Here is a 12,590-nt window from a genome sequence, read left to right as displayed (position 1 = left end):
ATTATTACATGATATGTAATTTAATATCTAATTATGCTCATTATACCAGCAAATGACTTAAGTAAACCATATCTATTATTATGACATCATTTACATTTAGTAAACAAACTATCACATAACTGCTATTTATCAGAAAACAAATTCTGTTTCAACTCTTTCATCTACAGAATATATCAACTTGAAAACACACTGAAAAGTTTCTAAAAGAAAATGGCTTTCAAATAGGTTTAAAGAAAGTGAAGAAGCCTTTTATATCTCTTTAAATCATCCTAATTTGAAATTATTAAAAAGAAGTTTAAAAGAAAACTACTTGGGAAAGACTACCTCAGGTCAGAGTTCTATGATTTTTACTGATTAAAAATGCTCATTCCTCTCTCCCTTTTACTGATTTCAAAAGTCAGCAATTTCATTCTATTGAAAATATTTCTACTTCAAAAAACAGTCTTAGGAAACAAAAACTAATTTCATTCATCTGTTAAAATACAATTATGCAGTGTGTATTCTGAGTTATACAAAATTATATGTGATGTGTATATATATAACAAGTACAATAATGTAAATGAAAAGACAAAAAAAACCTTGATGCTGTAAAACATTGTGACCAAGGGTAGCCCAAGTATAATAAAAATGAAGCTCCCTTCTACTACAATTACAGTCAGATTAAGTTGATAAAAGCATTTCTTTTGATGAAATACTTTTTTCTCTCTTACTTTTTATTATAAAGGACATTCAGAATAGATATGTTAAGGGATGGATCTCTGGATGGGATGAAAATGACATAAAAACTAATCTCAATAATAAAAATTAAGATATAATCTTTCATTTCCCACCTGTTAAGATATAGTAAACTCATTTTTTTTAATGGTGATATTCAGCTTTAATCATTTTTGGTACAGGCAGTTCTCTCCTAGAAGAACTCATGAGGTCATGTGACCTGCAAGATGGCATTTTTTGAACCTCATTCCAAATTAACAATCTGAAAAGGAACAAATATACACCAAACTTGTAGCCCCTAATGGCAAATATATAGGATTATTTGACAGAAAGAATTTGGTAAAAGCCAGAGAACAGATCATTAAAACCCCATCCTATCATTTCCATCCCACGCCCATCCAAGCATACCATAAGCAACATCACAAGGATGTTTCAGGTCTAGTTGTAGGGGTCCTTGTCTTATACTCCTCACAAAAGTGATTTAGTATCAACTCTCACCCTATTATGTGAAGTGGAAAATATTTATTCTGTCCAGCCACATGAAGTGAAATTGGTGATTAATTTGGTGACACATAGCATAGAATTAGCTAGAAGGGAAGGAGACTAAATCTAACTGGTATCAGTCTTTCTGACACCCCACCCCCTCCTCCATTGAGTTTACTCCTGGCAGGGATCCAGGCAGGCTGTGCAGCAAATGGAAGTGGAAGGAGTCAAAAGAATGACATGGTAGAGCAGAGAAATCCATTTGAAATAAAGTCTAAAAAGATAAAAATTCTAAGGGAAAAGCCCAAGTATAAACCTTGTTCCTAGGTGAGTTATTGTGATACTCAAAAAGAAAAAAAAATTAGTAAAGAAGAAAAAATTATAAAAATTTATGTGAAAATGATTATAATGCTATATAGGAAATTAACCAAGAATCCATAATAAGAGAAAATTCTGGCACTCTCTAGAGATTGGAGGGGAAACACAAAATGTTTAGAAGAGCAATAAGATTTTTAAAAGATATTAGGACATAAATTTGGTTGGAAATCAGAACTCTCAAAATAGAATTAACAAAGTAGGAGTAGACATCTCAGAAACACCTAATGGAGAATCTCTCCAATGCAGAAGTCCAAAAATGGTATGTCCATAGAAAGAGATAGAAAAGATTTAATAGATTTCACTGGAATCAAAATACAGCAAGGAGACAACCTTCCCCAAATGAATCCGTGATTCTCAGGTCACATATGTCTCTCTGAGAGTGGCCAGGAAAAGGTGGTAGGGGAGACAAAAATCCAGAGATGGTGTAACCTGACTTTAGAAATACCGAATGTCATGGTAAATGCAAAGGTAAGACTAGGCCTCATGACTCAAGTCACAAAGTGACTTCCAGACCAGCCTAAATTGATTGAAAAATAGCAAGCAATCCAGCTCCCTCACTCCTATTGAAGAAAAGCCTAAAAATAATTCCACACCAAATAAAGGTCAAGAAATCCAATAAGAAGCTACATTAAATGACATCACCCTTTAATTACACAGAAAGTCAGCCAGAAGCCCACAGGTAACAACAGGAAAGGAGGCCCACCAAAAAATCCATTACCAAAGGCACAAGACAGAAACCTCCTTGTATGACAGAGACTACTGTAACCCAAAAGACTCTCCATATCCTGAAGCAAGTCTTACAGTGGCTAGCCAAGATCTTGAAATGACCAGGATCACAAGTTGCTATTAAAACCACTCCAGGTACAAAGCTCTCAGACAGGAGCAACCAAAGCCAACAACTCCAAGGTGAGCATCATTGTCCTGACATAAAGGGATCCAGCACTCTTAACATGCAATGATAGAAGCAATATACTCTTTCCCCAATCACCCATGCAAATTAGGCTAGTTTTTCTTTAAAAAAGTAGAGATATTAAACCATAAGAACCAATGAGCATATAGTTTAAAAACTTAGTATTATATATAACAATGAAGAGTGAAATGAGTATAACTAAGAGAACACCATATACAGCTACAAATTTAATATCTGAAGAATAACTTGTGAATATTCACCTCCAGAGAATGAACTGAAAAATGGAAACATGAAAGACATAATTTATATAAGCACATCTGTTTGCTGGATGATGCTTTCTATGGAGTGGAGACGGGTCGGAGAGGTTGAGATACCTGAAAATAATTTCCATGAATAATTTTTTTTTAAATAAAAAACTTGGGGGCAGCTGGGTGGCTCAGTGGATTGAGAGTAAGGCCTAAAGATGGGAGGTCCTAGGTTCAAATCTGATCTCAGACACTTCCTAGCTGTGTGACCCTGGGCAAATCACTTAACCCCCATTGCCTAGCCCTTACCACTCTTCTACCATGGAGCCAATACACAGTATTGACTCCAAGACAGAAGGTAAGGGTTTAAAAAATAAAAAATAAAAAACTTAGAGACATTATTTGATACCTAGTTGACTCAGATGGATGATATCAACAATAAGAACTAGCATTAAATAGAACATTAAGGTTTTTTTGCATGCATTCGCTCATGTAGTCTGAGAGGAAAGGGCTGTTTATCCCTATTTTACAGATAAGGAAACTGAGACAAAGTGAAGTTAAGTCCTGTAGCTAATAAGGGTTTGATACAGGATCTCAAGTCTTTCTGGCTCTCAGTTCTGTACTTAGAACATCTGAGCCACTTAGCTATTATAGGTGAATAAATGAGACCTACAAGTGTCTCATTTTTGTTCATCAAACTTAAACTCCCAGAAGACTGGCCCTGGATCAAGCCCAGCCCAGAACAATGGGCAGGGTCAGCAGAAAAGGAATGATCTGGCTAATATAAGGGATGGGCAGTGCTAGGACAGTGAGCCCAAACTGTGCTTTTGGTCATGCCTCTGTGAATCGTTGTTTACCATTTCCTGAGAGATAAGAAAGTGAACTGCCTTTGGCCATTCAGCAAGAAGAGAATAATATAAATATGTTCTTCTGAAAGAAGGCCTTACTGCTTTCAGGAGGTCATATTTGTGTAAAGTGTTTGGTTTCAAATGGCTTTGTGGGAAGTGCAGTTGAACTGTCAGTCTTCAATCCTATAACCATATATGAACATAATCAGTCACTTAAGGGTAGCATGAAGAACCCCAAAAGTGAAAAAATGCAAAGTAAGATAATCCCTGATGTTTTAGGATTGCATAACAACTATGATGAAAATGAGCTTTATTTTTGAATATGGAACTCTTGAGGATCAGCTACATACATATATGGACTGTTTGGTTTTTTTTTATGTTTTATATATATATATATATATATATATATATATATATATATAATTGTTTTTTTAATGCCAAACACTATATATACCTGATCCTAGAGGTAACAAGGAGCAACTGGAGTTTACTGAGCAGAGAAGTAACTTGGTAGGCCTGTCCCAAATGGTCCCTCCCCATCTCTTCCTAGAAGTCCCACCAGTCTCTCAAACTCAATCTGTCTAATATATAATTTAGAATTTTCCTCCTAAAGCTGCTCTTCCTTCCAATCTTACTATTTCTGTCCAAGAGTATCTATCATCTTTCAACCACTTATATGACTTTCAAACACTTATATGACATCTATAGGATTAATTTTAATTCTTCCATTTTCCTCACCTCCCATAGAAATGACCAAGTTCCATCTATTCTACTTTCACATCTCCACATCTAATTATTCTTCTCCATTCCCACTGTCACCATTCTAGTACACATGCCTTGCATGACTTCCCACTCAACCCCTGATCCTTACTATCTATGTGGTTAAGAGCAAAATACTTAACTCTCTGGAGTATCAGTTTCCTCAATGGTAAGTGAATGATGGCACTTACCTCACAGGCTAGTTTTGAGGATCAGATAACAGATGCAAAGCACTTTGCAAGCCTTAAATATATAAATGCCAGTTTTCATTATTAATGTTATTACTACTGTTATTCAGTGGCTCCCTATTTCCTTATGGATACTTCAGAATCTGTTAACTAACACTCAGGACATTTCATAATCTGGTATCACCCTAATTTTCCAGTTTTGTGTCTCACATCACCACTCTCCTTGCATTCTACATTCCACTCAAAATGATCTACTCTTTGTCCTCAGAAAGCCCAATGAATCTTCTAACACACTTATGATGCAGTGTTTGCATTATAGTTACCTTGAATTATGTGCTATTCCTCTACTCAATGGTAAACCCCATGACATATGGAAAGTCTTACCTCACTTTTGTATTTCCTTTAGCACTTAGTTCTCTGTGGCATTTAATAAATGTTATTAAACTAGCACTATGAAAACTCAAGAAGCAAATAATTTCAGGTATGACATGAAGTTCTATTAAGAGCCACATTTTCATCAAAATAGATACTCCTTACACCAAAACAACTTACAATTTCTCTGCCTTAGAAGATGGTTTTTAAGGTTCTAGGGCTGAAAAAAGTCATTAACACCTTATAGTCAACCTGGTGATTAACCTCTCTGAACTTACATAGTATTCAGCACACACACACACACAACATACAGGGTATTCACAGTCAGACTCAAAACCTTGTCAGCTTGATAGAGTGCAGGCAGAACTGCTACACTAGGTGCAGGATCATCTTTGGCATCCACAAAGGATCAGAGTGAGACTGTTGGTATAGAATGAAGGTCAGATGGTAGTTTAAATTAATTTTAAGCATTTTCTCAAGAAAAATATTTGGGAAAGAAGGGGAATATAGGTGGGTAGGCTTTTCAAAGAAAAGAAAAGAAAGTGCAGGTCTGACTATGTCACCATCTCCATCTCCACCGTTCCAATAAACTTCAAGGATTCCCTTCTATCTCCAGGATCAAATATAAAATCTTCTGTTTGGCTTAACAAAAACAAAAACCTTTACTTTCAGTCTTAGTAACAACTCTTAAGACAGAAGGACAGGGGTAGGCAAATAACTTGCCCATGGTCACATAGTTAGGAAGTGTCTGAGGCCAAATTTGAACTCAGATCCTTCTGATTCCAGCCCGATGATCTGTCCTCTATGCTATCTAGCTGCCCCCCAAACTTCTTTTTAGGGAAATAGGGTTAAGTGACTCGAGCTGAGTCATCTAGCTAACAAGTGTCTGAGGCCAGTTTTGAACGTCACTGTCACTGTGCAACCTAATTCCCCCCATTTGGCTTTAAAAAGCCCTTCAGAAGTTGGCCAATCCCAATCTTTCCAATCTTCTTAATCTTTACTACCCTCTACAATCAAGTGACACTGACTCCTTGCTGTTCTTATAAGAAGACATTCCATCTCCCAAATACTGCATTTTCACAGGTGGTTTTCTCCTGTACCAGGAATTATCTCCCTCATCTCCACATCCTGACTTCTCTGCTTCTTTAATGTCTCAACTAAAATCTCACCTACAAAAATCCCTTTCCTGATCACACCTAATGCTAGCTCCTTCCCTCTGAGATTATCTCTAATTTAATCTGTCTATATTTTTTCTGTACATAATTGCGTGTTGCCGCCCCCATTAGACTGTGAGCTCCTTGAAAAAAATGGACTGTTTTTTGCCATCCCCAGGGCTGAGCACATAGCAAGTGCTAAATAAATGTTTAACTTGACCTGAAAATGGAATATGATATAAGAAAGGATTCAATTTGGCTTGGCTATATACTTTGACCTTCTCCTTAGTATACTCAGTTTAATAGATCACTGTGCTTTAGAAACAACACATTTCCTTTTAGACTGATACTAGCTCTCTATGGGAACTAGGTTCCAGTATCACCTTTCCTGTCACTCAGTTTACAGACTAATATGATCTCCATATGCCAAAATGTGCTCCACATGTGTATCTGAAAACATATTTTCCTTTCAAAATAGATTTATTTCTATTTTTATGCTTCCCTATTGGTTCTATTGAAGGCAATGAATTTTTTCTTATTGGTTCTAATAAGCGACATTTCTTCCACATAATTCAGACAGCTCAGAATATCTCTGACAATGTTGTCTATTGTGCTTACAATTACTTCTTCATTTGAGCAGAGCTTTCCAGGCACAGGTGCTTAGCTGTACTGTTGAGTGATACTCCTCTCTGTTAAGAGTTAAAATGGTTGAGGTCTTAAACTGTAGTGAGTTAAAATGGTGGAAGATATAAATTGTGATAGATATAAGAGAGGGTGAGTAAATTTGACTGCAGAAAATATGTTTCACTACAGTGTCTTGGTTTTAAATCAAATATAAGGTGGTCGCCAGGGAAATATTCCCAATTATTCAAATACCCAAGTCAACTGGGTTTTATAGAGATTTTTAATTAATAATATAATGCGGAATTAGAGAAAGAGAGAAAGAGTAGGAAAGGAATAATTATGAAGGGCCTCAAGCCAATATGGCCTAGACCTGAGTCTTAAGAGAGAATCAGTCAGTCAGTCTTTTAACACTCACCACAAGGTCTGCCTAAACAAGGATTCTAGTGACACCAGGCCAGCTCCATCTCAGCTGACTTCACTAGAGAGCCTTCCAGCCAGAGACTATTCCAAAAGGCCTCTCTCCAGAGCCTACAGAGGGACATAGTCCCCTTAGAGGAGCTCCAGCGAGACCTCCTTAGAGATTGTCCTCCAAGAGCTTCCCTTCTCCAGAGCTTCTCTCAAGAGATTCTTCCCAAGCGGTCCTCATCAGAGATCCTCCAAAAGGATTCTCCAAAAGGATATCTCTCAAGAGATTCTGCTTTTTCTTATATAGGGGTTTTTCTCCCATGTCACCTCCCCTAAGTCCCTACATCTACCAATCACTGTAGACGCTTTCCAAAGGACTGCCCATCTAAATTCCTGCTAAGTTGACCAATCTCCTCAGTAAGTCTGAACTAGAGAAAATACAGCTGAGTCAACTAATCTCATCAAGAGAAAACTTGCCCGACCCTTTTAGGTACCTAGCATCTCATTGTATCAATTGTAAAAAACAGGCATAGCTCAAAGAACTCCTTGCCTTATTATAAGCATGGGTCCAAGTACTTTCATTGTTTAGCAAGGAGTTTTCTCTCCTAAAGCAGTCTTAAGTACAGTTGGAGTAGAGGTCCTCCCATTTCTGATCCTGGCGAGTTCTCACATCAAAATGGGGAATGTTTCTCAGTAGGGAATTTGTTCCAATTAAGAATTCCCTGATGGGGAAATTTTTAACATTCACAAGTCTGAGAGATTTCAAGATTTACATCTCTACATTAAACTTTACTTATCTAGCTATGCCTCACTACTTATGGCCTAGTCTGACCATTATATTTTAAATATACTAGTCATCATGAAATTATTTTTTTTCTGTATTTGGAAAGAGTCAGAAGGCCTGGATTACAGCCTGGGTCTACCATCAATTTAATTGCAATTTTCAAAAATAATTTAACCATTCTATGACCATTTCCTCATCTATTAAATATAGGTACTATTTTCTTAGGATTGCTATAAGGCTTAAATTATGTGTAATTTATGGCATTGGGGGGATTAAGTGATATAATATAATCATACAGCAAATGTTAGTCATTAATATGCCCCTATTAAAGTCTTCCTCAGAAGATATGGCAAAGTAGTGAACCCTAGCTTCTCAAAGCCTACTGCAACAACACACAATCTCTAGTCCAAAAGCATTAATTGACTTAAGAGACTGGTGGTTTGCTCTCTTACCTAAGGCACCTTAGTTCAGACCTTATCTTCAGGTTAGCCAAAGCAACTCTCAAAAATCATCTTCTAAATCATAGAACGATTATAATTAGTCTAAGTGGACACAGTATCCATACATTTGAAAAGAAAGATACTTGTAGCACTCAAGTATTACTATGCTTTATTATTATTAATATGTCCAGGGCTTTCATATATGGAACTAATTTGATCATATCACTATTTCCCAGTTGGAGCTTCCTACATTTTGAGAGCAAGCAGGGCTAAGGAGAAAATCCAGAACAACCACTGTTTTGTTGGCAACTACCCCAAGGTTTTAAGGGTCAGAATGCAAGGTTGCAGAATAATCGTCAGCAATTATGAGATGGAGTTGAGACTGTAAAGGAATTGATAAGAGTGCAGGAAAGCAGGACACCACCAAATTCTAGAGCTGAATGGGTCCTCAGGGATCAAGTCCAAGCTGTTTATTTTTCAAAGGCCAGAAAAGAAGTAACTAGGTTAAAGTTACTGTGTCAACCCTAGGGCATTAATCCATAACTCCTGACTTTCTTACTCTCAGTAAAAGCAGAAAATGTTTGAACAGGAAGGAACTTCAGAGATTAAGTTTTATCTCCTCATTTTACAGAGGTTACAGAAGGAGAAGGGCCTAGGTCAAGGTCACTGTGACTGAACTGGGGCCTGCATTCCCACCTATTGACCTTGTTGCTCACAATAGAACTAAAGTTACAGAGATAAATCTGATCCTTTCACTTCAGAGGCCAGAGGAGGTGAAGTGACTAGGTTATGGCCACTGGGAAGGGCCGGCATTTGGATTTCAGACCTAGGGAGTCCCGGGGATGAGTGAGAAGGGGGAGGGAGAGCAGCCCCGGAGGCGGCGACGGCGCTGCAGGGAGTGGGGTGGGCGGCAGCCAGTTACCTGCGTCGACCCCCGCCCCGGTGTGCCTGAGCCTGAGCCCCTCGGCGCCCGGACGGCCCCGCACCACCTGCCGCAGAATGAGTCTCACTCTCCGCGCGGCCGAACTGCCTCCGCCGCTGCCTGAGCCTCCGGTCGCACCGGACGTGCTGAGGAGCAAGAGCCGAGACTGCATGGTGCCCAGCCAGGCCGGCCGCGGCCTCGGCGGCGGCGGCGCACGCCCCTGGCCCAAGAGCGGGCGGACGGGGGAGGGGGCGGCAAGCGGAGAGGCCGCGAGGCCGGAAGAGAGGTCGCGGCTCAGGGGAGCTTGCCGGCAGAGCGTGCGGCGAAGCCGGCTCAGGGGGACCGGAAACAATGCCGCACCACGTCCGTAGGGAAATTCCTTCCCTTCCCTTCAAGTCTCCGCGGACTCTGGCGGGCGTGGGCTGCCTGCAGCTCCAGCTCTGGTGGGACAAGAACCTTCGAGGGGAAAGCACGGGCACACCAGGTACCCGCTAGGGGCCGGAGCAAAGGCCTTGGGACGGTTCTGAGACAGGGTCAGGGGGAGGGGCGGGTCCAACCCCGCCTCCCGCCACAGTCACCTGAGCTGGCCCGGCCTCTAAGGCCCTCCCCAGCCGGGAGTTCCCTGCCGATCATCATGGCCCTTTCCCAGCGGCGCCCACTTGGCTCGGGGCCCAGCTCCCGGCTTTGCCCTTTGTCCACTCCCTTGGCTCCCACGGCCCTCGGGTGGCGTCACTCAGCGCATCCCAGGCCTTCACCTCCCCAAATAGCACCCCTGCTGGGGAGCGGATCCAGACACTCTCCAGCCCCATGAGGTCAAGGTCGCGCTGTGATGTAGTAGGGTGTCAACAGCGAAAGGAACTTAAGTCTCTCATTCCCCCGAAGTCCTGTGGAACTACCAACTCTTAGAAAATGTTTTTCCTGGTGACCCTCTAGATGATATTGGAAGAGGCACTTGAGTTTGCTGTTTTGAAAGAAAAGAACACAAGGTCACAATAGTATTGTTAACCAGACACTTGAAGTCAGACTCTGGTGGAGTCATTTAACCAATATTAGCCTCAGTTTCCTCATCTGTAAAATGAAGAGAATAAAAATGCCTATATCCCAGGCTGGCTGTGAGGATCATAAGGGAAAGCCTTAGTTCCATTTTAAGTAGTACACTCAAGTAGCATACAACAGAACCAAGACTTTTGGATTACCTATTTGTAAAAGTGATTTGCAAACTTTAAAGCTGTACATAAATCCTAATTATTATTATTATTATTACACTATATTTACTTATTGTAAACCCCACTCTTCATTTTTTGGTACAATTTTGGTACAAAATGACTTTCATTGTTTAATTATTGACCTTTGAGATGCCTTTTAAAAAAAATACTATCTACTTTGTAATTTCCCCAGGGTAAGAGGATTTCTATTGCCCAGATTACTTGACTGGTTGAAGGGAGGTCTCATCAATCCTTTTGCTGGTCTATCAGTATATATGCCTTGGACAGCTATATGCATGGAACAATGAATTATACCCAAAATTGAGTCAGGTGGTTATCAACTGGATTATTTTAGGAAAATTGCAAGTGACTTTCATGACCCTAATCATCACCCTGAACAAAGGCTTGTCTCAACCAGATAAGAGGGAGAATACCAGAGTATTCAAAGTATTAAAGTTGTAGATGATCCAAAGAATGATAGAGAGGTACCTTGTGGGTATGAGAAAGCTAAATACTATTGGAAAATGATAGAAATAGGATAAAAGATAGCAAAGAAATGTAGTGAGGACAGATCCAAGTGCTCCAATGGTATGCACACAATACCAAGAGATCTGAAAAAATGCCCCCAACATAAGAGGGGGAAACTCTAAGGGAAATTTATAGAATGCCGAAAGTGAGTGCCACAGGATTAGAAGAAATGAATGGATTGTAATTGATATTGCTAATGAGAGGATAGAAAGATATAGAGGTATGTATGCATGTATGTATGTATATCTATACTTGAATGGTATCCTAAAAGTCTTAGTGCATTTTTAAGCTATTAAAATTTGGAGGTCCATTAAGACTTTTGGAACACTTTGTATTAGTGTTATCACAATTATGTCTAAGAATCAGGAATTATAACTGAACAATATCTTAATTTTGGTAACATCTCAAAACAAAGCCCTCACTCAAGAACATTTCAGAAACAGCCACATTATGTCTAGATAATAGCAAAATAAGCAGATTTTCAGCATTTTCAAAAAGCACCTCCAAATCTTATGTGATATATGCCAATGGTGGAAAAAGAAGGAACTGTCAGAGACTCATTCAAATATTTATTAAGTTTCTGCTAGCATATACATTAGTTCAGGCTCAACATAAAACAAATTAAAAAGTTCAAAAAAAGAATACAGATAATAGGTATAATAGTTCAGAAAACAGGATGAGAAAGGAAGGAATCAAGGAATTAGAGTAGTCAAAGAACTTATGGTGGAAATAGCACTTTAAATATACTGTAAAGAATATAAATAAGTTTCAGGGGAAGGCCAATTCTAGATTGGAATAGTTGATAATACAATTTGAACAAAAGCTTTGAGCAATGAGAGAATCTTTTATCTCTGGGATTCTTGAAGGGAAGAAGGCATAATGTTGGAGATGTACAAAAGGCAAATTACACTACCCAGTCTTAAATTCTAGCCCAAAGGTTTCAGATCATACAATTCACATTAAGCACCTACCTGGTGCTAGGCCCCAGGGAGACAAAGACAAAAACTTGTCTTCAAGGAGCTTACATTTCATTTCAAGGGGAGAAAACAGAAAAACAAGTAAATACAAAATATATACTAAATAGTTTTCAGGATTGATCTTTATGTAAGAGGCAGCACTTGAGCTCATCCTAAAAAGGCAGCCTATCCAAAAGCACAGAAATAGGAGTTGGAATGTTGTATATAGGAACAGCAAGAAGGGCAAACTGGAATGTGTCAATCCAAAAGCACCTGTTACACACCTTCTATATTGCCAGGCACTGTCCCAGGTTCTGGGGATGCAAAAATAAAAATCAAAAGCCCTTGCCTTCAAGAAGTTCACATTCTAAATTAAGGGACAATGTGCAGGTATATATAACACATACAAAGATGTATATGTAGCATAGTTATATCTATAAATACAAAGCAGATAAAAGGTACCCATATAAATAAATAAAGCTACAGCTGGAAAGACTAGAAAGAGTCTCAAGAAAAGGTAATGCTCTACATCTTCTCCAAGTTAAACACTTCTAGTTCTATGAAATTGTCTCAAGACCCTTCATCATTGTGTCTGCCCTCCATGTTTCCAATGCCCTACCTAAACTGTGATTCCCAGAAATGAATGCAGTACTGTAGGTAGGTTCTGGTCAGGAT

The 12,590-nt window shown here is 39.1% G+C and overlaps 1 protein-coding gene and 1 long non-coding RNA gene across 4 annotated transcripts in view; one reads left to right on the top strand and one right to left on the bottom strand.

The window, feature by feature from the left end:
- Window positions 1–9,436, bottom strand: part of VWA8 (von Willebrand factor A domain containing 8) — a 463,626-nt gene extending 454,190 nt beyond the window's left edge. For all 3 annotated transcript variants that reach the window (XM_016425025.2, XM_007501527.3, XM_056807819.1), the window contains exon 1: window positions 9,227–9,436. In XM_016425025.2, the coding sequence (XP_016280511.2) occupies window positions 9,227–9,398 (172 nt within the window). In that variant the 5' untranslated portion in view covers window positions 9,399–9,436. The remainder of the gene's footprint in view (window positions 1–9,226) is intronic.
- Window positions 9,437–9,586: 150 nt separating this feature from the next.
- The window catches only part of LOC107649861 (uncharacterized), a 75,286-nt gene continuing 72,282 nt past the window's right edge, over window positions 9,587–12,590 (top strand). Inside the window, exon 1 of the long non-coding RNA XR_001624278.2 lies at window positions 9,587–9,710. This is a non-coding gene — a long non-coding RNA (uncharacterized LOC107649861). The remainder of the gene's footprint in view (window positions 9,711–12,590) is intronic.

The sequence above is a fragment of the Monodelphis domestica genome, chromosome 8 (assembly GCF_027887165.1).
Source record: "Monodelphis domestica isolate mMonDom1 chromosome 8, mMonDom1.pri, whole genome shotgun sequence".
Taxonomy (NCBI): domain Eukaryota; kingdom Metazoa; phylum Chordata; class Mammalia; order Didelphimorphia; family Didelphidae; genus Monodelphis; species Monodelphis domestica.
Note: the sequence above shows the minus strand (reverse complement) of the source record. Positions and strands in the feature narration are given on the sequence as shown.